The sequence below is a fragment of the Alosa pseudoharengus genome, unplaced genomic scaffold (assembly GCF_046254945.1).
Source record: "Alosa pseudoharengus isolate Yale_2024_CS ecotype anadromous, Long Island Sound unplaced genomic scaffold, YU_APseudo_1.1 YU_APseudo_1.1_scf_7, whole genome shotgun sequence".
NCBI lineage: Eukaryota > Metazoa > Chordata > Actinopteri > Clupeiformes > Clupeidae > Alosa > Alosa pseudoharengus.
The window spans coordinates 26,928,855-26,953,560 of NW_027468859.1; the positions used below are offsets into that span (position 1 = coordinate 26,928,855).

The 24,706-nt window shown below is 40.8% G+C and overlaps 2 protein-coding genes across 6 annotated transcripts; both read left to right on the forward strand.

Annotated features, from left to right (window-relative positions):
- The first annotated feature begins 9,577 nt into the window (after positions 1-9,577).
- Positions 9,578-13,038, forward strand: LOC143109889 (alpha-1,6-mannosyl-glycoprotein 2-beta-N-acetylglucosaminyltransferase-like). Its single transcript, XM_076272696.1, has 2 exons — positions 9,578-9,678; positions 9,796-13,038. Exon 2 carries the CDS (start codon positions 10,018-10,020, stop codon positions 11,284-11,286), a length of 1,269 nt encoding a protein of 422 aa, XP_076128811.1. The 5' UTR covers positions 9,578-9,678; positions 9,796-10,017; the 3' UTR covers positions 11,287-13,038.
- Positions 13,039-13,904: 866 nt separating this feature from the next.
- On the forward strand, positions 13,905-23,243 carry LOC143109881 (E3 ubiquitin-protein ligase rnf8-like). 5 transcript variants are annotated; one of them, XR_012983995.1, is made up of 10 exons: positions 13,906-14,133; positions 14,712-14,840; positions 14,959-15,684; positions 16,414-16,476; positions 16,991-17,071; positions 17,170-17,277; positions 19,402-19,606; positions 20,207-20,511; positions 20,642-20,681; positions 23,117-23,243. XR_012983995.1 is itself a non-coding variant. In XM_076272687.1 (9 exons), the coding sequence occupies exons 1-8, from the start codon at positions 13,960-13,962 to the stop codon at positions 20,491-20,493; spliced, it is 1,773 nt and encodes a 590-aa protein (XP_076128802.1). In that variant the 5' UTR covers positions 13,906-13,959; the 3' UTR covers positions 20,494-20,511; positions 20,642-20,934. The 5 variants fall into 5 exon arrangements, 3 of the variants coding, with proteins under 3 accessions (XP_076128803.1, XP_076128802.1, XP_076128801.1); XR_012983994.1 differs by having other exon boundaries at positions 20,207-20,681; XM_076272687.1 differs by lacking the exon at positions 23,117-23,243 and having other exon boundaries at positions 20,642-20,934.
- The last annotated feature ends 1,463 nt before the right edge of the window (positions 23,244-24,706 follow it).

Sequence of the window (24,706 nt, forward strand, 5' to 3'; positions counted from 1 at the left end):
GGAGTAATTGTTAGCTCCATTTAGTATCTGATTTGATTTTGTTAAAGGTAAAGCTGAAAGTGTGGGAGAAAATGCTTGACTCCCATAAATTATTTCAGACGGCCCTGTGAGGAACGGCCAATCCCCTTGCCAGACAGTTAAAATGAAAACAGATGGATTAGGGGCTGCAATCATTGAAGCTTTGGTTAATTATTCTATTAAAAGTTAAAGGCACAGGGTGACTATAACAATGTTTGCATTTTAACAAAGGCTTGAAAGGAGTGATTATACCATGTTTATACTGGAATCACTTCCTATAGCCCTATGTAGAAGATCAGAACACCTCGTAAAAAGAAAGTGTTGAAATGCGCTTCCATTTCCTACGAGTTTCAGGAGAATTGATCGGATGAACGGGTCGCCTCTAGCGGCTGCCGATTATGTGGAAAACACTGAAGATGCACATGATAGATAGATAGATACTTTATTGATCACCAAGGGGAAATTCAGGATACATTTGCAGATGTTTGTTGTTGTTGTTGTTGGAGACCTGCAGCGAGGACGTGATAACACAGCGAGGCCTGAGGAGGAGAACAGGGAGTTCCTGCCAGGGATTGCTGCCCTTTTCATGAGGACCATTTCACCCTTCAAGCCATGTACTGTACCCAAGCTAAATAAGCCCTTTGTGTGAATTGGGGGAAAGGTGCAACTAACTCGTAAACATTTCTCAAAAATATATTTTTTTCCCCTCAATTAATTTTAGAGAGGAAATTCCATGTTATTTTTGCCAAAGTCAGGGTTAACCACAATCTATCAAAAGCATTTAGGTTGAGTTATTACAGGCCAGATCATTCCAGTGGTCTGCTTGCCTCTTAATGGATTCTGAAATGCACCACAACAAAGACTGCTCTATGATCGGCATATTCTAGATAGATAGATAGATAGATAGATAGATAGATAGATACTTTGCTCATCCCGACGGATTTTTTTTTGTTTTTATGCAGCCAATGATCCTTTAATTTTGGGTATACACATATACACTGAATAATATGTGTATTTTTATTTTACACTACAAGGCCTTATGGTGAATGCTAAACATCAACATCTACATAATTTTATATAATTTATTTCAAAAGGTTAGGAAATAGGAGGGGAGATGTTAAATGATTGCAATGGTATTGCAAATAGCAGAAACATCTGTTGTGAATGATGTTGTGAAAAGTTGATGATAATCTGACATGCCACATCTGCCTTAGTCAGGTATCAGGACTTCTGACAGTCACAGACAGCTTTTCAAGTTGGGCACACACAAGTTGCTACTAGAGCTAAAAGTCTGTTTTTATAGAAGCCATATTTATAAGTGCAGTCCATGATTGTAATGTTCAATGCATTATAAATGAAAAATAAACTCATTCTGGCTCTGCTAATTTGGAATTGATTTGCAATTGAGCTCAAATATCAAGAATGTTTCCCCAGAATTGTAACCACTATTGTGACAGGGTTAGGGTTATACGCTGTGAACTGTGTGAGCCAGTTCTCAGCATAGGCAGCACAGCCCTCATCAAACCTCTGCCCCAGTGGTCAAAGAGTAGTTATTTAAAAAAAAAAAATGTAACATTCATCTTTGCCCAAGTATTAAATTACTTAATTGGCAGAGCCAGTTGAAGAAACCACAATCTTTGGTGGAACTGGAGGACATATCTGCAAATGAATGTGGCATCCCATAATTTACGATGTTATTGAAAATGAGGTTTTGAGGGGTTTTAATCTGTTCAGCAGTGAAATTGAAGCCTTTAAGAACAACATGAACTTTTGACCCAAGAGCCTGCCATATATAATGGACATGGGTGAACAACTAACATGAGAGGCCAAGGACAACAGACCCCCCCCCCCCCCACCACCACCACCACCACCTGCTGTAATCCCACACAGGCATACACACTTGACAGATTATACGTCTCCTCTCTGCTCAGAGACTTGCTCTCGGACATTCTCGTTTGTGTGCTGGAAGGAGCCAGCATGTCCTTTACAAAGCCAGCTGCTTCCTGAAGGCATGCTCCATCATCTGCTTCTGTTGATACCACGAGAGACATCTGGCCTCTGGGGTCTATCCTGTTGTGTGAGAAAGCAAATCAAGTGAAGTGCACAAAGGCACTCACAATAAGGTAAACACAATAATTTATCTGATTGTGCAGTGTGAAAAAGCACATGTGTATGAGCCAACACCACAACAAGCAGCCTATTGTGATCCTAAAAATTCAAATTTTGACGTGGGTGATGCTTTTTATTATTACATGCTTCTGTAAATTAATTTCCAAGTCATAAAACAAGGTTTCTGAGTAAAGCATATCATGCACATTTTACAATGTAACACTGCAATCAGGAAGACTGCAAAAAACTGCACTTTTATGATGACTGGAAATTCAACAGATCTGGTAGCAATCAGACAAAATGGCTGCCAGTAGGCTTTGGCAAACCCCTAAATGTATTCTACTGCTTGTCTTTAGTGAAATGAAGGGGGTGCGCTCCTGCGTGAAAAATCTATATGCTCACAAACTCCCTGTGTCAGTCCGAGCATATCATCTTATGGAATGCTACTCCCACGGTTATATTTTAAGATCTCCCCCGTTTACATGCTTGTGCATTCCAATGTCTGGCAAATGCATATGCTACTTGTTTTTTTGACATTGCTATGAGAAGTGATAACAACACCTACTCTGTTTTAAAAACAAGCAAAGTTATTACTTGTTTTGTGTATTTGTTTTTTGTTTGTTTAAATCTTTGTAAACATATCCCTTAGGATTGGCGTTTTGGCTCAGAGACTCATGTTAGGGAGCTAGCGTAGCCAGTGAACCTGTGGTCGTTCATCTGCACAGTGACAGTTTGAGGGTACTCCAGGGCCATGCTGTCTGCCTCTCGCCTCGGTGATCGAAACAGCAGAGAGCAAGTTCTTTTTCTAATTGGCCAAACACCCTCAGCGCGTGCTATTGGGTGCGTGTGTTGTAGCCTACATGGTCTCCCCAAAATGCAAGAGGAATGCGAGAGATAAACATTGGCAGGGAGACAAAAAAGCAGAAGTTTGCACTGTTGAAATGATGATGAATGCTGCCTCATACTGGTTTCATTCAAAAACACGAACAATCTGTGAACACGTTTTTCTTGTCTCTTTCCTCTGTCATATAACAACACACATATATGATACCAACCCATGTACAGATCTTTCATCTGACTCATTTAAAAATATATATATATTAAAAACTCCCTGTGCCATTCTGGGAAGGTTTCCCTCTAAATACGATGGGGCAGTGAGAGAGAAAGGACATCCAAATTGAGCTGGGTCCAGTTGCAACAACAGAAAACCACATGCAGCCCGTAACATTGTGTGCCTCAGTATGTTCCAGCATGTGCTCGGATCTCTGGAGGCAAATTAATCACGCATGTGTCAGCAACAGAGCAGTGTATACAGAGCTGAAGTTTAAAAAGTGACAAGAATTAAGAATGGGGTTGGAACTAAATCTGATGTCCCAAGTCAATAATAGCTGTTGAATTGACTTGGGACATCTCTTGGAGATTACAGCTGTCCTAAAAGAACGTCCTCCTGCTCTAGTGGTTTCTTCTGAAGGAGTTTTCAACAAACTGCCTTCAGTCAATGAAGTCCAACTTTGTAACTGTTTCCAGACCTACTATGAGCTTTGACACTCTTCTTCTTCAGTGCCAGTGTCACTGGCATGGTGTATTGCAAAATAGTGCCTGAGAGCGTCCACAGACCAGACTCTGGTTCATTTTTGTCACCTTATACTACACTACGATTCTGTAAGATGATACTGTAAGCTGCTCTAAATGAAACCATGCCCCAAACCATTGCCACACATTACCACCTGTATTTCTGGTATTTCTCCTTCTCTCTCTTACGGTCTCTTTACATTATGTCAAATGTGTTTAAGGGTGGCTTAAATGTAAAATAAAATAAAAATGAAAAATGAAATAAAGAAAATGAAACATAGAAAATAAAGAATGGGCATTATGAATGCATTAAACACACCCAGGAGATGCAGGTATTAAATGTGGTTTGATTTTGCCCATTTCCTTTTGAGGGGAACGGTATTTCACTGAATGTTTGTGTGGGTTGTGGGCAGCTTTGGGGTTAATATTTTCCCTCACGCATATTTTTGTCCCGGACAGATATCCACACCCAGGCACTAACTCTGCACGGAGACATACTCCTCCCTTGCGTGCTCATACTCACTCTCACTCACACTCACACAAGTGTCTTGTTCTTGTGTAAGTGTCACAGGAGCATGATCGCATAGCTCTGTGCAACACATTCATCTGCATTCAATTGCAGCTGAGGTGACCGAGTCATCATCCTGACGTACGTTCAGCGCCTTTTCGCCGGCTGCCCATGTTTTTTTGTTTTTTTTTGCCCCTGCATTTTTTTTTTCTTTGAAAGAGGATGTATGACTGTCAAGGCATAGCCTGGGTGTGCTGATTGGAAACAGCTGTCAGAGATGTCGGTGCTGTACCGTTACTTAGCATGAGGTAATATGTAATTACAAGGAGCCTGGTGGAGACATTGTTGCATGTAAGATGATCCGAATAGCTAAGAGTCACATGTCAGAAACAGCATGTTTAACTCCCCAACCAACTCCCCAACCAACCTTCACACTTCGCATTAAAAACGTCATGATGTATGTGTAGTTACACATGCATGGATACAAATGGGTTTTTATAAATATTGTGCTCCCGAAAAACAATAACATTGCTGTTTACGAAAACCAGCCCTACCCAACACAAGCCTTTAGCTTGTGCCAACCAAACTCTACAGGCCAAGGATTATTTCACGCCACTGTAACTCACTATGCAATCCGTAGAGACTCTGAGTGATGTGTCGGCCTTTCAAAAGGATCCTTTTAGCATTACAGATAAACAAAACAACGCGATGAAATCATGAGGATTAATTTTGAGCATATTATGCTGAGGCGAGGCAGCTCCTCAGGTTTTCCATTTGCTAACTTTACACTTTGTTGGATTGAAGGATGGCTTTGGAACTTTTACAGGAAAGGTTTCACAATGGTAGGATTGGTTGAAGTCTTTTTTCTTTTTTCCCAAGTTCATGTTCTTCATTCTTTCATAGATCTATAAATGCTCTTGAAGCTGCACTAAACATGTGACTCATTTGCTTAAGATCCTTGTGTATATATTGAGTGTCCAAATAAAACAGAGCTATTTAGTGAGCTGGGCTGTGGAAGCTAAGTACAGAGATCTAGGTGAAAAACAATGGCCTGAACTAAGTTCTAAGCTAAACAACTGACTCAAAACTATGCTGGGAAGAGGACAATTCAACATAAAAATATATTAGAATATCGTATGTTGGTGTGTGGCTGAGAGAGAGTAAAGAGAAGAAGAGAATAGAGAGGGAGACAGAGAGATAGAGAGGGAGAGAAGACGGAGTATGCAGTTCATTTGGAATATTCAAAACAATGACTCAGCCATGAGTTATTTCTAGCTGTGTATACAGTGATCTGACACATGCAAAAATGATAAGGCTTTGTTGTTAAAGTCAAGCCTAACATTGCTATTATTATAAAGGGTGTTTTAAAACATAATTATTCAACTTATCCAACATTAAAGGGGTATTACATTTGACAGATTGGTCTCCAGTCTCTTATCGTAGCCAAGTAACCTGGGCCTATCACACACCCATTCTCCCCTGTCTCTGGGTGGAACAACATACTGTTTAGTGCAATCACATTCTGAATTTGTACGTTATTCCAAACACCGTTAAAGACGTAAGATAAATATTTCTGTACAGCTAAGAGAGTTTAGTTCAAGTATACTTGGATGCTTGTGACCTAAAAGGGAAAAAAATGTCTGCTTTCTTCCTCTTGGTAACGAATCCATTGTTTTCAAACATGGACATATGAATTCACTTACATAATCTATTGGGTACTGAGCATGTAGGCTTAAATGAGTTACACTAGGATGGAAGAAATATTACAGAATGCAAACTGAAGTATAAATGAAACATCTGGATCAATCAATTGCAATGGAGGTGGTGATTGTGGAGTCTTGACTGTCCTTCTTTGACTCTCTTAGTAGCACTGAGTCATTTTGTTTTTTCTCTTTCATTCAATTTTATTTGAACGGTGCCATACACAGCCATGTCCTCTAGATCCTGGCTTGACATCAGGGGTTATACACTAGAACTGAACACATAGGACAACTTAACTCTTTGATGAGATGAACAGTTTTTTCCTAAAAACAGCTGCCAGAGTAGAGAACAGGGCTACACTTTAAAGAGAGTCATTATTTTCTCTGTGAAAATGTCCTCCAGTTTCTTCTCCAGACAGTTTACAATATGATTTGTTGCATCACATGCTACAAGTGACTGTCTGGTTAGGGAGGCAGCATACGAGAGGTGCAGACACATCCTTAAGCTGTGGGCCTGAAGCTGCCATTATTCTTGTGGACCCGGGGAAAAGAGGCACTGATTAGATTTTATTGCAACACATTATTCCCTGAAGTATATTGGCTCGCATGAAACACTGCACATGTCAAAATGTTCCAATAAAAATAGAGAATTTTAATCCTATCAGGGAGTTTTCCCACCTTATTTTGTTTAATATGATCTTTTTTTCTTTATTTGCTGCGGTTGGATTTACAGGCCTATACTTTTTCTTTTTTTTTTTGGATTTTTAACTTCATATCTGATATCAAATGTATTTAATACATGCTTTGGCAGTAAAAATGTGTTACTTAATCCATATAAAAATGCATGAATGGATCATATTCACTTGTCCAGGGAGTTGGGATATTTTAAATATGTCTCACTGAGTGCAAACACAATCATAAAATATGATAACATAATTTATTGACTGAGTATGACTTTGAGCTTAAGTTGACATGACTTTTATGTTGTCTGTTTGCAATATGATTCAAAATATCAATATTTAGACTGAACTCTGTTATCAGACAAAACATGTTATAGGAACTATATAAAGAATTTAAAGCATTTTTTGCATCATGATTATCATCACATGCAGAATTCCGGCTTATGCAAAAACAACAACTGAACTAAACAAACTAAAATGATCTTTTCCTCTTAAATAATGTACTTTCTATGGAACAATATCTGATTTGACAAAGAGCACAATCATATTTCACATTGTTCATGTTACAGATTATTGTTACATTGTTACAGATAATTTTAAGCCATATCAGTCAAGATTTAAAACAAATATATATTTAGCTACATTTTAATCAGACTCAATTATACTCCATTCACAGAGGAATAAAAATGGATGCAAGTCTGCACATATGCATGTATTGTATAGGCAACATATGAGAGTGACGTTGATGAAACTTTGAATAGATGTTCCTTTGCTTTTCTTTTACTATGTTTGCACATAAACAAATTGGAGTCAAACAATTAACTCATATTATGATCATGTTTTAGGTGAACTGGATGAAGGTCTTGTTTTGGACCAAATAACTATCAAATATACTGGAATGATATAGCTGGCATCTGTGTACATGGAACAAAATTAATTTGTCAGCCTCCAGTGGTATCAAGATCAAATGATAGTCACTGTCACTTGGCCAACACATTGGCACCTTTATCTGTCATGAAATCAAATCTTTGTGTGCTTATTTGAGTAATTTGTGCTTCCTTTTTGCAAGTCTGTTACAGACATGTTCACATGCTCAAGTGAAGTGTGCTGTTGCCTCAGCAAAGCAAAAGCATGACTGAGGATGCAAAGCCTTGTGCCTACTATGGGACTACTGGGTCTTTATCTCTAGAATATTTGAATTAGGAGTTACAGCAGAAAGCCACCATCATGAATTCAAATGTCATATATTTCTTTAAAAAGTGTTAATTCAGTATTTCATGAAGATATCTTGTAATTATTGCAAATGTCACTGAGCTCACATATGGAGGGGATTTTTTGTTTCGATGTCGAGTTCCAAAGCACTTCCAGTTGAATCATTACTGCTAATTTACTTCAGTCACAGATAAATAAATTGTGTTGAGGCTAAATTTTGTGTCACTATAAGTAAGCTATTCCTTTAGGCCTAGTAGAAATAAACATTTTGGCTGCTCTTGTACACTGATCTTAAAAACTTCAGACACTCAAATGTTTCAAATTTTGCAGTTTAATCTTCAAAATTATCATGTGATCACGTCCAGTTAGTTCAACTCCATACCTGAACAGATCCCTGAAAGAATTATACATTTAATTCTTATTTTTTTATCGACAGCGGTTTTGTTATAGGCTAAGAAAGCTTTTTATCATGTTTGTGACAAACTGCAAAAAACGCTGCTGGAGCACATGTGTTTGTCATTACTGAATCACATTGATCCAGACCGTAAATCATCATAGGGGAAGCAGATCCGAAATATTTTATGTGTGCGCTGAGCAACAAGGCATGCACCTCCTCCAGAGGAAACAGTTCAAGATGGCCTGGAACAACCAGCGACTCCATTCAGCTATGGAAACAGGAACAGTTCATTGTGGCATATTATTATGTAGCCTATGTCATGAGTGGCTCTGCATAAGTGTGACTTCCCCCCTCATTGTTAGCCACAAGCATGGGGGAGCTATTAGGCTGTTTTTACCTCACTGTTGAGTAACATTTAAGGTGCCAGAGGAAAAAATCACCTCTCAAAATGCTACATTGTCTTTATCTGGCATTTATCACAAATAGTTGGTGCAAATTATGATTTATGATGTGTTTAGGTTGTAATTGCACCCAAGTGCATAGCCTACCACATTTTTTTTGGTCTGATATCAGAGTGTCCTGTACTTGTGACCTACTCTTGCCACCTAGAGGGTAAAAGACGAAGTGCTGTTACCCTCATATACTAGTAGGACATTGTGAGGCCAGATTAGACCAAAAAGAATGATTTGCTATGGCTATTTTCTCTCAAAGGATAAAAAAAAAACTGCATATATTGGATAATTGTGATGGGATAACTTTCTTATTAATAACTTCATTTTATTATTTGGGGACACAAAGTAGAAGTAACAGTGCAGCTGCATAATAGAATGACTGTAATACGTTCTTTAATTTTTCACATTAAGATCTAGGCTAGCCTACTGTAATCTTTTGTGTCATTATAGGGGAACAGTGCAGAATAGGGTGGTGACAACATGGCCCCGTGGTTGGAGGGCCCATTATTAACTCTCGTGGGAAGCAAGATTTAATTAAATGGGGCCTGGAATAATATCCTTGCAAGCAGAACAGAATTCCTTCCCTTAACCCTTTGAAAGGGTATCGAAGTCTAACTTTGTAACGAGTTGACGGAATATTTAGATAGGCTACAACTGGTTACTTTTGCTTTGTTTCCGCCAAAAATGAGAGCGCCGCGTAAGAGCAGGCATAGACCTATACTTCACTTCAGTGTCCCGAACAGTTTTGAGACGAAAAAAACTTGCAGCCTAGTCGATGGGTTGGGCTGAAACTTCTCTTCCTCGTTCTCTGTAGGCCTATAGACCTCCTGAACGATTCGCGATATCCCTTCTCAAATTACAAGCGCATAGGTAGGTCACTGATTCGTCAACTTTGAGTTTTGTCTGCTCCCGTTGGCTGTAGTTTGTAGTACACGTCAGCAGTCAATTTCTAGTCATCCCCTTGTACACGAACTGTCTTTTTCCTCTTCCTGCTTTTTAGTTTTTTATGACACATGACAATTTCTATAAGGTGAGTGAACTTTAAGATTGTATAGCTACTACAACATAGAAGTAATACGAGTGTTGTACTTTCAAAGTTTGAAATTAAACGGCCTAACGGTGGTTTATTTGTGTTGTTTCATCTCAGGTGCTGCTATACCTAAATGAACGTTAAGCAAATGTCATAGTCTACTTTGACACAAGCGCCGATGATCTCGTCTACAGAACAATGTGTTGAATGCGTATTTGAAGACTTTCTGCAGAAACGGAGTGCGTAATCTAAAACGGACAAGTTTAATAACGCACTTCTAAACCATGAACACGAATGTTTGTCTGTGCTCCCATCTGTAGCCTGCAAGCGAATTCATGAATGTCTGTAGCTCAATGTGACAAAATGAGATTCAGACTTCTCCGACGAAACCTAATTGCCTTCCTGCTCGTCTCCCTAGTTGTGCTAATTTTAATATATACAAAATTAGCTATAGTCTCAGAGAAACCTCCCGAGACCCCACCTCAGGACCCCAACACCCAAGCCACTGTCATAAGCAAGTTTCAGTATGGATCAGTCATGGACATGCGCACATCAGTTTATGACAGTAACTTCAAACAGGTTATTCAGAATGATGACAAGTTCCCAGGTGACCCCGAAGTGGTCATTGTTGTGCAAGTTCACAACAGACCAGCTTACCTCAAGATGTTAATTCAGTCATTGGGAAATGCTGCAGATATTCACAAGTTTTTGATCATCTTCAGTCATGACTATTTTTCCCAGGAAATGGCCGATATAGTTCAAGGGATAACTTTCTGCAAGGTTTTGCAAATTTATTTCCCTTACAGCCGACAGCTCTATCCAAACGAGTTTCCTGGACAGGATCCAAAGGACTGTCCACGGGATATAGCCAAGGCTGAGGCCATCAAATCAGGATGCCTCAATGCTGAGCACCCAGACTCCTATGGTCATTACCGGGAGGCGTCTATCACACAGACTAAACACCATTGGTGGTGGAAACTTCATTTTGTGTGGGAGCGGGTACATGCTCTTCAGGGATTCAGCGGTTTCACCATCTTCATTGAGGAGGACAACTACATCCTCCCTGACTTTTATCAGTTCTTCAAGGGCATGTTGGAGCACAAGAAGTCCGACTGCCCGGACTGCGATATGCTGGCCCTTGGCAACCACGATGGTCTTGGCCGCTTTCAGGAATTGTCAGGCAAGCTGGAGACAGCGAGCTGGCTGTCAACGAAACATAACATTGGCATGGGCATCTCCAGGGAGGTCTACTACAAGATGATGGGCTGCAACACCGAGTACTGCACCTACGACGACTACAACTGGGACTGGACCCTGCAGAACCTTTCTGGGACGTGCATCTCCAAACCCCTGAAGGTGCTTTTGGCACGTGGCTCCAGGGTCCTGCATACTGGCGACTGTGGCATGCACAAGAAGGAGGCCTGCCGCCCTGAACAGGCCCAGGTGAAGGTGCAAGAGTCGCTCCAGCTAGCAAAGTCAGCCCTCTTTCCACAGACTCTCGCCGTGACAGACCACGGCTCTGCACAGCACCAGCCGCACATGAAAAATGGGGGGTGGGGGGACATCCGGGACCATGCACTATGCAAAAACTATGCCAAACGTCTCTAAACACCTTTATTGTTTCCCCAAAAAATGTTTGGGGGGTTTTAAAAGTGCCATTAAGATCATTAGAGCAAGAAGTTGCTGGAAAAATATTTTATTTACTGTAATTTACAGTGTCTTCCAAAGATGCACATGGGCAAAAAGAGATAACACGCATCACTTTTTCAGGAATGTAAATTTTAATTTCTCTAAAAAAAATATGATGTGATAAATGTACTTAAATGGTAAGATTTTGCCTGTAATCTCTGAGTAGGTTTGCTTTCCAACCATATAACTGTGTTATTATTGTTCATTATGTGTTTTTTTTTGTATACAGCTTTCTTTTCGGCCATGACTACAAAACAAAAGTGTATTGTGAAGCTAAATCATGGCTGCAAAAGACCATCCAAGTGCCATATTAATTTCTATAATCCGTCCCAGTCTTTCACATTTCAACTTCTGTGAGGACTCTTTGAGCTTCCATTCTATGAATCCATAAACTATTCTGTGACGGAGAGCAAATGCATTCCATATAAGTAGCCTTCCTAAACGTGTAAAGCCTTATTTCTAATTGAGACACATTTTAATCAAGTTAGTGTAAAAAGAATGAATGTCCACCTTTATTCAGGGTCTTTCCATGTGTGCTTTGTTTTATTTTATTTTGAATAAGGGTCAATGTAGTGTTAGTTTGATCATGGTTATCTGGTATCTGTCCGCCATCATTTGCATGGGTGTTTACACAGTTCTGATGGAGGAAACCACATGGAAAACAACTGTTGCTTCACATGCTAGCAAGTTTGGTTCCACAATGTTATATCTCCATTTTAAAAACAATAAATCATATTATTTAATAGTGTATCTCAGGTAATATCAATCCAATTGCAGTTGTGTTGTTTTGATTGAGTAAAGATAAATCAAATAACAATACTCAATTACAGTTCTACTGAAATTACTGGAGAATCAAAATGTAAAAATTCATGAAAATGGAGGATGTAGCATTTTGGAACCAAACTCTTCAATTGTTTTGCTTTTATGGGCATTTCTTGTAATATTGATGACACAACAGGACATTTATTTTTAAATAACAGTGGAAGGAGGCTTTAGTTTAGGCTTATCTGCTCTGCAGTTGTTTCAAAGGTCCCTGTTGTGTTTGTCTTTCTTTGTGAAATGTTGGTTTTGCTGAGCTGGACATCTGTGCTTTCCTCCATGCTGACCTTTGTTCTACAGGAAGGTGTGTTTCCTCTTGGTTAGCGCCTACGAGGTTGCACTATCGCCAGCACCTACCACTGTGATCACACTACTGTTGCAAGTCCTCTAGCTATCACACTGATGTACTGTACGTCATACTTAAAGCATTATCTTTCTTACAAAGAGTGCATGGGGCAAAGTGGGCAGGTTCTCTTTTGTCACACCACTTCTGTTGCCTTAAAGAGATTTGTTTTTTAATCCAGGAGAAATGGGCCAAGGAAATGTTACATATCTGAACACCTCTTCCTTTCCTATAGCTTCCAGACCAATTCAGTAATGAAAGCCATAATCTGAACTCCCTGTGTTTCTATGCATGTCCTATTGTTGTGTTCATTTGGATGTTTTGTATGCGTTTTGACTGTAAAATCCAAAGATGAGTCAGTGGTGGAGGGATAGCAAGACCTAAATGTAAATAATCTTTCGAAAAATATTTAGAGATATTCTAAATGAAGACAGCTGTGGAATATGTGGACAGTGATTTCTCAGACTGCCACTGACTGTAAATAAACATGAAAAATTCCCAGTGCCCTACATTTTCAGTTGATCTGACATTTATTTGAATGGTTATGACAGGAAGAGCATCCATGCGGTAGCCTATTTATAACAACGTTATGCTGCAACATCGATATAAAAAATGTATGTTGAGATTTGGTAGATGTTTAGTTTTCTAGTTCCCCATAGTAGTTTCATGATTCTTCAAAAGTATTTTCACTCACCTTTTAGACCAGGGGTGTCAAACTAGGTAGTGGGTCGGATTTGTTGGAATGAGACCTCGTGGTGGGCCGTCATGGTCATTATCTTTTTCTGCATGGGTTTCAGAGTGTTATTTGATGATATCACTTATGAGCAAACAAGTGGGCCTACAAATAATGTACTGCTGTCATACTGCTCTTTCTCTCGCCCGACTTCCATGTTAGTTTTTCCGCTTCTTCCTTCCTGAGGACGGTTTGTAGTGTTATCAGTTTATGATATCATAGAGATATTTCTTATTACACATTGTTGTAGACAACTGGACCTTTTTTTTTTATTTCCCTTCCTACCTAAAACATCTGGGGGGCCGTATAAAACCTGCTGGCGGGCCTGATCTGGCCCCCGGGCCTTATGTTTGACACCCCTGTTTTAGACAAAAGCGCTTATATATTTGGGTTAGCAGAAGTCTGATAATATTGCTCCCCTTGAGGTTAACGAAAATCGTGAAAATGTCTCTGGTTGGCAAATATGGTAAAATATTATTATATATATTAAATATGTAATGATTATTCATAATAACCAAGTAGCCTAGCCTAAACAAAATATTTAATCAAGGATGAAAAAGTTTTGTAGTGAAGAATTATGGGAAATGCGCTCAGTTGAACATCATTGGATCAAAGACGGTGTTCTGTTGACTTTGATTGGACCATTGCCTTGTCTGTCAGTTTGATTGTTAGCGCTGTAACGTTAGCTGGAAACTTCATGCTAAAGAGAAACTCGAAGCCAGCCCTAAATGGCAGATTAGTAATGGAGAGTTCCGCAAATTGTATCTCCCCCTCCACAGAGGACGAGGACGATGTCGCTGATGATGAAATATGGTGTTTACAACGAGTTGGGAGAGAAACAGATTGGCTCCGTTTATTCGAAAATGCGGAGGTAAAGTTAGCAGACTATGATAGCTAGCTTGGACGCCTAGCTCTATGTCAATTAGCTTGGCTAGTGCTTTCGTTTGTTAGGTAAGGTTTATTGGATAGCAACAATTGGTCAGCAACAGTTAGGACATTAAGTGTGTGATTCTGCACACTTAATAGGAATAAGAGGAATTCATACGCATTGTCGTTTAACCCTCAGTCAAGATCAAAACACCTTTCTGGCACAACTTCATACCATACCATAGCATTTAGCTGCATGTTTGCTAAGAAGATGCTAGGTTAACGTTAGTCTGTACAGGAGTCCTCTCTGTTGCTATCAGATTGCTAACGTTAGCAGCTACTAACTCACGCAAACTAATTGTTCCTTCATGTCTTAAGATGAACTAGCCGTAGCTTTCGAAATGGGTTAAGAATAAGAAATAATTAACGTTAGCTTATCATGTCAATTAATGTCGTTAACGCACCATGTTTATCGTTAACGTCATCTAGAAAACTGGTAAGGGACCTGATGTTAGCCAACTGTTAATGTTATCTTATTTGTTTTGACCTCTCGCTGTCACTGTTACTGTTGTGTTCTTACAGGTTACCATTGGACGTGGTATGGATGTTACTCATCGGTTATTATCCGTGACATGTCCTCTCATGATATCTAGGAAGCACTGTATTTTCAAACAAACCACCAGTGGTCAATGGACAGTAACTGACAATATGGTATCTATCTCTTTCTTGTGTTATGTCATCAAGCTGATTTCATCTTAAGTTTCTTTTTTCGTGTATGTTATGCAATGCAATAGGTTCCCTCATTCCGTTCTCTGTGTCTCCCTTGCAGAGTGTAAATGGTGTGTGGGTGAATAAGGAGCGAATACCTGCTGGAGTAGCTCATGTTGTGGAGGAGGGCAACACCATTTGGATTGGGGTGCCCTTGAGTGACTCCCCAGTAGAATATGAATACACGCTGGTTCGCCGGAGCCTGCAGGAGGTGGAAGGCTGCCTGGCCAAGCCACTCTGCCCCGGCATGTACTCTTACAAGGTCATTAAGCACAAAATTGCCAAACGGAAACGTCCCGTGGACGAATCTGAGGTGTGCGCCTCGCCCAGCTCCAAATCGAAGCTGCAACGCAGCTGCGCTTCCAACCAGTCCCCTGCCCAGTGCTCCCCTCTACAGCCCCTGCTGCACCCAGAGAGGACTTCCTGCCCCGCCGGGGCTTCCCAGGAGGCTGGGCCCAGCGAGGTGGCCTCCGCCCCGGGCAAGACTCTTGCAGGGGGTGGCCCAAGCAGCCCCCTGGTCCCGGAGGTGGGCAGCCAGGAGCTGGAGAGCAGCGTGCGGCACTACAGCCATATGCAGGCGCTGAAGGAGCAGGTGGAGGACACGCAGAAGCAGGTGCACGCCCTGGAGGGCCGGCTGCAGCAGGACTCCCAGAGGGAGCAGGAGGTGAGCGGGCTGCGCGCCCAGTTAGAGGTGCTCAGGGGCCAGCTGCGCTGCCAGCAGGAGCAGGCCCTCAGCCGCATGAAGAGCCTGGAGAAGACCTATTGCGACGAGGAGAGGAGACTGGAGGTGAGCCTGTGCTGCCGCAACTCGCTTGCTTGCTTATGCTAGACAGATAAATGGCCAAATTCAGCAGCCGCTCAATTATTAATCATTATGTTTTGTCTAAAATCTACCAGCCACTTTCATATACAGTTAAGAACAAAATGATTCATACCCCTGGCCAATATTGATTTAATGTTGATTTTCTCTTGACCAATGTTTGTTCTGACTGAAAATGACACTGTCACATGCCAAATGCTTGTAAGACAATGTTTTACAGAACTTGGAATCAAAATTTTATCTTTTTTAACATTTTTATGAAAAATGGCTAAGTTATTCAAACCCTTTTTAAACAGTCCCTGGAAACATCTTTATTGGCCATCACAGCTCTCAAAATGGTTCCTACCAATATCTACCAAGCCTCTTCATGTCTCCACAATCATTCTAGACTGCACCTTTTTAGCAGCAATCCAGGTTTTGAGGCAGGAACGATAATTTTCCATCACTCTGGCCTTGTGCTCACTTTTTTTGATGGATTGAGGTCTGGACTCTGGCTCTACCACTCTAAAATGTTGATATTGTATTCTGTTAACCATTTCTTGCCTTGTTTGGCTTTATGTTTTGGATCATTCTGTGGTTTAATGGTCAAACCCGCCTATTGGGACCGGTCTCTCTTGGCACACTGCCTGATATTTTCCTCCGTCTTTTATTTTCTTCTGGGTCTGATTTTTTTCTTTCTTTTATTTTTTGTGGCAGTTGGAAAAAGCCCAGCAGCAGGAGGACGGCTTGCGGAAGCAACTGGAACAAGCTTTACAAGAGGTAAGAGACCTTTAAAATGTGTCCTGTCTGTTTGGGAAAAACATAAATTGTGCCAAACTTTTACATTTATGTGTTTTACTTTTATATTGAACCCAAAGGCATGTTCACTATTCTTAGACCATGTGTATATATACGTAACAGGGTATTTTTAAAACTGATATTTCCCCTCAGTTTAAAAAAATAATAATAATAATTCCGTTCACACCTATGCTAAAACGGCTGGGGAAGGGTGACACGAACCCCTCAAGTGGCCAATCAGAGATTTCAAACAAACGAGGGAACAACATGTCACAATGCAAAAACACTGTTTTCCCCATTTACATGTAATCGTGAAACCAGAGTTTTTTCAAATCTCCACTTTGGCCAGAGTTTTCAGAAATAATCGTTGTACGTGTAAATGGGGCCTTAGACTGCCCGTCACTGCTTCCTGCTGCTATTGTTTGTGTTCAAGTTAGATGCCAGTGAGTGCAGTCATTGAGCTGGTTTTAATCCATTCTTTAATGTTTCATTACAGCACCGAAGAGTCATTGAAGAACTGAAAAACTCTTGCCAAGGTTTCGAGGAGATTCTACAGGCCAAAGACAAAGAGCTAGAGGTACCTTATGATCTGCCTGGGGAAAAAGATGTTTGTCATAAAATTTAATAAAATAAAATTGAAATGAGATGACTGGAGGTGTTTCTGGTTTCTGGCAGGAAGAGAAAGAGAAAGCCAAGGCTCAGAAGGAGGAGGTGGTAACCCAGATGACTGAAGTGCTGGAGAGTGAACTGCAATGCATCATCTGTTCTGAGCTCTTCATCAAGGTGGGACCTTCAGCTTGAGAAATGTTCCCAACATGATGACCCAACTCCATACAGTATTATGTGTAATATATAGCCCCAGTAGGGATGTAACGGTATGAAAATTTAACCTCACGGTGACCAAAATTATCACGGTTTTCGGTATTATCACAGTATTTCTAAAAGTGTGTTCAGAAAGCACTGATAGGCCTACACAAGCTGAAATAGTTTCAAAAAGTGTCCCATTCACTTTTTTCTTCATGTTTAATTGGCTATGTGCTTATAGCTTAACTTACCCTACCATAACTTGGATTTTGCTATTTCTGTTATTTGGATGCAATGAGTGAGACCAAAGTAAGCGTTCAAAATAAAACTTTAGGCTACTGTATTCTCCTGATAACGTGAGGGGAATGGATTTAATGTGGACGCGAACATAAAAAGACGCAGAGTGGCTACATGATACAGTGCACATTTTGCGGTGAAAAAGTTCCGCCTTTTAAAATCAGGAGTAGCCTAATACGAATCGTAGTTAAAACCATCAATTAGACAACAGAATCAGTAGGGTACCAGTTTTGTTTCATTGTACCAGGCCTACTGTATGTCAAAAGCAGGCTCGGATAGGTAGATAGATGATGATGAGATGGATACTTTATTGATCCCCAAGGGGAAATTCAAGGATGAAGCTGGGAAGGATTAAACACAAGGTTTCCACACCGCGGTAATCAACCGTGATAATCATGATATTTGAAATGAAAACGGTCATTGTTATCGTCAACATTTCTATCGCGGTTTACCATTATACCGGTAATCGTTACATCCCTAAGCCCCAGTTACACTTGAAGCGCTTACTAGAGTCAACATTAAGGCGAGGCTTGGTTGTCTTGTTTTTTGGTCAAGTTGAATACGATTTTGCAGTAGGGGTTAGATTTTTCAGCAACATGTGACGCACGCCACAGGAAGTTCGTCATATGCCAGGCGAGCCGCCAATCAGCTGTATCAACAATGGGACCTCAATCGCAATTATAAGGCTTCAAATTTCACACGTAGGAATGAAAACATTTTCTGTATCTCCGATATGATTAATCCATCTTGTGAATCATGATGTCCCTTTGTTAACTGGTGATTGCGTTATCGTTGGATGGGCAGGGTATGCACCTTTTGGTGAGGCACACTTCCTGTGACGTGCGTCACAGGTCGCTGAAAGATCTAACCCCCTCTTTGATTTTGGCCATAGCTGTGCTCACAGTGCATGACTGTACACTGCACACGACAAAAAATTCTGACGTGCCAGAATTTCACTCTGATCGGACCGTAGCTGAAAGGTTGATTTTTTTTTTTTTACCGTATGTCACAGGTCGCTGAAAGATCTAACCCCCTCTTTGATTTTGGCCATAGCTGTGCTCACAGTGCATGACTACACTGCACATGACAAAAAATTCTGACGTGCCAGAATTTCACTCTGATCGGACCGTAGCTGAAAAGGTTGATATTTTTTTTTTTTTTTTTTTTTTTACCCTCTAATGGGACATTGTGTGCCTGCTCAAAATAGACAACAGATTGGACAAGAATGTTGGATCTGACTGATTTGTGGCTAAAAGCACGTCAAACAACACGCAGTGCCTGCTTGGCATAAGGGGAACCCATCTGTGTGATGTTGTACAGGTAGTGATGGATGGTGGGGTTGCTGGATGTGCAGATGGGAAGGAAGATTAGGAGAAGCAAGTGGTAATCATTAGAACAGACCAGTGACTGTTTCAGGAAGCAGTTATTTGAAATTTGGTGGGATCTGTTGACATGAAGGAAAAGACAGCCAAGCATAATGTTCCAAATTTCAGGGAGTGGTTGCATTCCTGGCACGTATGAAATGTACTTTGTGTTTGTCTTGTGATGATCTCATGGGGAATTGGGAATGTGTCTATTGTCTTACAGTAATTCATACTGATATGTTTTGTTATATACAGTGTATATATATATATATATATATATATATATATGCAGTCTACCTGAGAAATAACGTTTCAGAAGACTTACATTTTCTGATCACTTACCATGTGTGGGGAAAAAATGATGAACTGCTCCTGCCTCCTTTAGCCTCCAGTCCTTTCTGCTGTCCAGTCAACAGTTTCCTCTCACCTTGTCCTCTGACAGGCGGTGACTCTGAACTGCGCCCACAGCTTCTGTCTGCACTGCATCCGTTCGTGGCGGCAGCGCAAGGACGAGTGTCCCATCTGTCGGCAGGCCATCAGCTCCGAGGCACGCTCTCTGGTGCTGGACAACTGCATCGACCGCATGGTGGAACAGCTGAGTGCCGACATGAAACAGCGCCGCCTTGAACTCGTCGCCCAGAGGAAAGGTGAGAGGTGCGTGCTGATGCTGATTTGGACTAAGATAAGACGACTTTATAGCACACACACACTCAAACACATAATATAGTGGACCGTACGTTTTGTGGCAGGACCTTTAATAACGATTGTGTTATTCCCAGTGCCTGTGTGTTTAATATCAGCAATGTTGTCGGTGAATGTTAACTGTTAGGCTATAAGTTAACATTCAAAATCAATGTGTTTACACATAATGTTGCTGCTAGCTCACATTACCTGCATGTTACCTTGTGTGTTTTCCTTGTTTTTGATGAGCATCACAATTCAAATGAAATTATTTTGTTTCCTGATGTTTACCAATCTGTAAAAGTAAAGTTGAGGAAGATCAATAGGCAAACATATGTGACCCTCCACAGTAAAACCAGTCATAAGTCGCAAAGTGCTGTTATGAGATGGAATTTTATTTTGGCATAGTTTCACATTATAGTGTCTGCACTTTCATATTGTGAATGAATTTTGCAGAATTCATACCTTATACCTTATCATTTAAAAATGCCTTTATTGTGTGTGTGTGTGTGTGTGTGTGTGTGTGTGTGTGTGTGTGTGTGTGTGTGTGTGTGTGTGTTGAGCAGCCCGCACTCCAGCAACTCCTCCCCGGCGGTCGAAGAACCGCCACAGCAGCCCCCACCACGGCAGCCAGCGCCTCAGCAGCGACGACCCCGACAGCGGCGACGATAGCAGCATCAGCAGCGTCAACAGCAGCATCGGCTTCCCGTTCTTCGGCGCGGAGGACAGCTGGGACAGCAGCCTGTCCTCCTCCTCCTCCTCCTCCTCATCTGGCAGGAGCAGCAGAGACAGCACCTCCTCCCCCATCTTCTCCTCAGATGAGGAGGAGGACGAGGACCGGGATTTGTTTTAACACTTCATTTCCACAACGGTGGGGTTCTTCTGGCACGACTTTACCTCATGATTTTTTGTTTGTATGTTTGTTTGGTTGTTTGTTTGTTTGGTTGTTTGTTTGTTTGGTATGTTTTTCTGTTTTATTTTTGCTTTTTTTTTGTCTCCAGAGTTTTTCTCTGAGAGGACGAATGTTAGCTGAAGCAGAAGGTAAGCCTCAATGAGGAAGAACACATGCATTCAAAACTCATGCATTCACATACAAGTTGAGTATGTGTTGAGTATGTATGCATTCACATACAAGTTGCTTTGAGACCTGTTTTTTTTTTTTTTTATGTTGATTATTTTCTTATTACAGTGTTAGATTGTCATAAAGATTTTATTTTGGTTGTATGTGTTCATATCACGTTGAATATTGTGTTAGCCGAATAAAGCTACTTATTTATGCCGCTAACTGAGTACAGTATGGTTATGGTTATATGATATAGTGTAACGGATGCCAGCTAGCTTAGCTGTGCTTGTGGAACGTTGGTAAACCTCACTCCCCGACGCCTCAAGAGTGCTGCTGGCATGCGAGCCAGTAGCCTGGGCTATTGGCTCAATTGTTAGCGTGCTCGCCTCCCGATCTGAGGTGCTGCTGTTCGCGGGTTCGAGTCCGGGAGTGTGCAGGGCTGAATCGCGCAGGTTCAACACAACGCAGGTTACAATAGCATATGCTTTTGTCCAAAGCGACTTACAAATAAAAACAATGCAATACTTAAAAATTAACAGTGAACAGTTTTAAAAAGTTGGTAAGACTATAGCAATAATAAACAATAAGGTCAATGTAATATCAATATCAAAAGCAATAGCCTAATGAAAGTAAACAAACACCATAATATACAAACCATAACTCGTAAGAACCACTTAAACAATTAAGTGTATGATGAACAGATATGTCTTAAGGCCCCTCTTGACTCAAAAGACCCAAAAATATCACAGGAACGGAGAGTACTGGGCAACTCATTCCACCAACGAGGAACCACTGCGGAAAAAGAGTATGAGATAAGAATGGGCCTCAAAGGCCACTGTTGAGGTTATTATAGGTTGCTTGACCGTTGCTTGACATTTACTTAGCAGAGATGTGTAGTTGTTGCTGTATAGTACCTCATGCATCAATAACTAAATGAATAGTGTGTCATCTTTGTAATAAACCACAGAGTATTCTTGAGAGTTGCTTGTCCACGGATTTTAGGAAATTTATCCTTATAATCCCAGCAGGGTTGCAAATGTTGAGAGATTGGTGGCGCACAAGGCTGTTTCCAATTACAGCAGTGCAGAACAGGACTGGCTGGATCGTGTTACATAGGTTTGTTTCTTAGAATTTCACAGTGAGGCAATGTTGGACGTGGTCCCCTCTGACATAAATATAGTGAATGTTTCATATGTGGGCAAACAAGCTTTTATATTGGTCTCCTTAGCATCCTGCTTTTAGAAGATACTGAAACTACATGGCATGGGTAACTTGAATGTTGGTGTGTGTTTTGGTATTGGTGATTCTGGTGTTCAAGAGGTCCCCTACTGCTCAAACAACAATTACCTGAATGCTGGAAGAGCTAAAGCCTTATACATTTTTAAGAGTCACATATTTGCACTGTTAGCCTAAATCTATGAAATATTATATTCATTTCAAATTTTCGATTTAGCCAATTGTCTCAAAGTGTTGGTTGTTTGATTACTCAATATGATATGATGGGTCTTTTTTAGGGAAAATAGCATGTACTACACATGGACAGAGGGTGGCACTAAAATCAAACAAATCCCCTTCGTGACAACTACCGGTAAATGCTCTCTAGGCCTGTGCTTTGTATTGTCCTAAAGTCAAATTTATTTGTATAGCACATTATCATACACAATCATCATTGTATGTGCTTTACATAGACAGAACAACATGGAAATGGTCATTACTGCCTGCAGGCTCAACTTAAAGGCCACTATTCCTCTGGCCTTTTTGTTTCTATTTATGTTGAATAGATAGATAGATAGATAGATACTTTATTGATAATACTGTGGCCAAGTACAGTTTACATCCCAAATTATACGTTATTTCTTTAAAAAAAAAAAAAGAAATATCATTAATATAGCTTAAATATCTGAACACATTTCTGGAACATGAAAGGAGTGAATCTCACAGGAAGATGGGTGTTATTGGTTGGGTTTTGGGTGTAGTTGTTTTTACAAAGTGTTACTCAGCATCAAGTGCATGGCATTGCTGTGTTATGTCACGTGCATCTGGTTCCATAGGTTAAAAAGATCCACACGTGATTCTGTAACTTTCAGTACAGACTCCACCCTGAACTTACAGGAACAAAAAAAGAACATCCATGTGCTGGAATGAAACTCATCTTGTTTCCTGTTGCTGGGTGATTGAAACCACACAGTACATACACATACCTTCCTGGAAGGGATCCTGTTCTCAAAACAACTATTTCTATCATACTTATTGTGTTTACAGGTTCTTATTTTGAGTTTCAGTGCTGAGGCTATTATAATAATAATCAGCAATAATAATGAATATAATTTATGTAGCTATTTTTGTAAAACATCCTCTGGTTTGTTTGTTTATAACATCTGGTTTGTCTGTCCATTTGTCTGTCTGTGCACAGGATTATGCAAAAACTACTGGCCCAATTTTCATGGAACTTCGTGGAAAGGTGTAGCTTTGTCCGAGGATGAACTCATAACATGTTGGAGCAGACCCGACTCTCACCCTTGTGCCACATGGCATTCACACCTGGTTTATCCTCTTGTATTCAAGCCAAGGAAATGTCTTTCTTGATGGTTCGTTAGCATACGAACCGCACCAGAGTTCTATCTGTTCCAAAACCAGGAAATAAACTGCCGTTTTTGTTTGCTATGTCTACAAAAGTCAATTGCACGCTGATATCTCAGGTTTGATTTGCATACACCAGAGCTAAATGACCTTGGCGGAGATCTGTTTTCTGAATGTCCTAATTTCATCTGTGCGAAGAACCAGCTTGATGTCTGATGTGAAATGAGGGCTGTGAAGGGTTAATTGGGTTATTGATTACCACCCACACTTCATCCTCCATCACATAGCAGCACAGGGTCACTGGTGTCATTTTCTATAATGTTCTCTTAATTAACTGCATTTGCAAAGTGCAACCAATTAATCTCATGTTCTATAGAACAAAAGCAGAAGACCTGAATTTTCACTACTAAAGAATTCTCTTTGGTTTTTGAATTTAGAAAAGCCTTTCATTTCTCTCTAAGATGTCTCCTACAACGTTTCATGGTAGACAATTGCTTGCTGGGGGCTAGTGTTGTTGTTTTTGCGACCTGAGAAGGGAAAGTTCACGTCCGAATACTTCGCAGTATACGCAGCCGCGCACGTAAACATGCCATGTCGCATGTGTGTGAAATGGGGAGATTTTAGGCCGATTTCAGCTGTGTGTGCAGGAGCAGCTGCGTATATCTCTGCAAATGATTCACCCCGCTGGGCCTGTGTGAAAGGTGTACTTCCCCGACAGCTTCTGGAACTCTCCCTCTGTGTCCCTAAGCAAGGGGAAAGGTGGTGGGGGCGTCCTGTGTCATGGCTGTCCATTAGCTGGCAGAGAACAGCATGGAAGGCAGAGTGAAGCATGTCTGTCAGGTGCAGTTGCGCTGGTGTGACAGTGATGGATGGCCTTAGGCCACGGCCAGAGTCCAGCCTCTCTCCAGCCTCTCCTCATCGAGCATCCATGATGATGAATCATCAAAAGAACAATGACAGCGATGGTTTCCACCCCTTTGTCTTTCCCTCTGCCCCCCCTCCCTCTCTCTTTTTTCTTTGACTCTCTCTCTCTTTTTTCTTTGTATCTCTCTCCTTTCTCCCTCCTCCAGGTCCACGTGATAATATGTCTGAATCACTTTTATCCAGGCTCTGCTTATTACATAATGCCATTAATAAGCCAAGGTTTATCTAGGGAATGTGACATGTCACAGTGCATGGTGCACGTTTTGTGCTTGTGAACTTTTAGCTCTGCTTGTGCTTTCAACACATTTGCACTGAATGGGCCTTTTGTAGACACAAAAACAAATCAAGCGTTTAAGGCTTGTCTACAGCCAGAGACCAAGACCCTGAGACTATGGTAGCTATGAGCTATGACACCACTGTAGTGTACACACACAAACACACACACAGACCATTGAGCAAATAAACTTGGCCACTGAGACATTGCGCATGCAGACTCGCA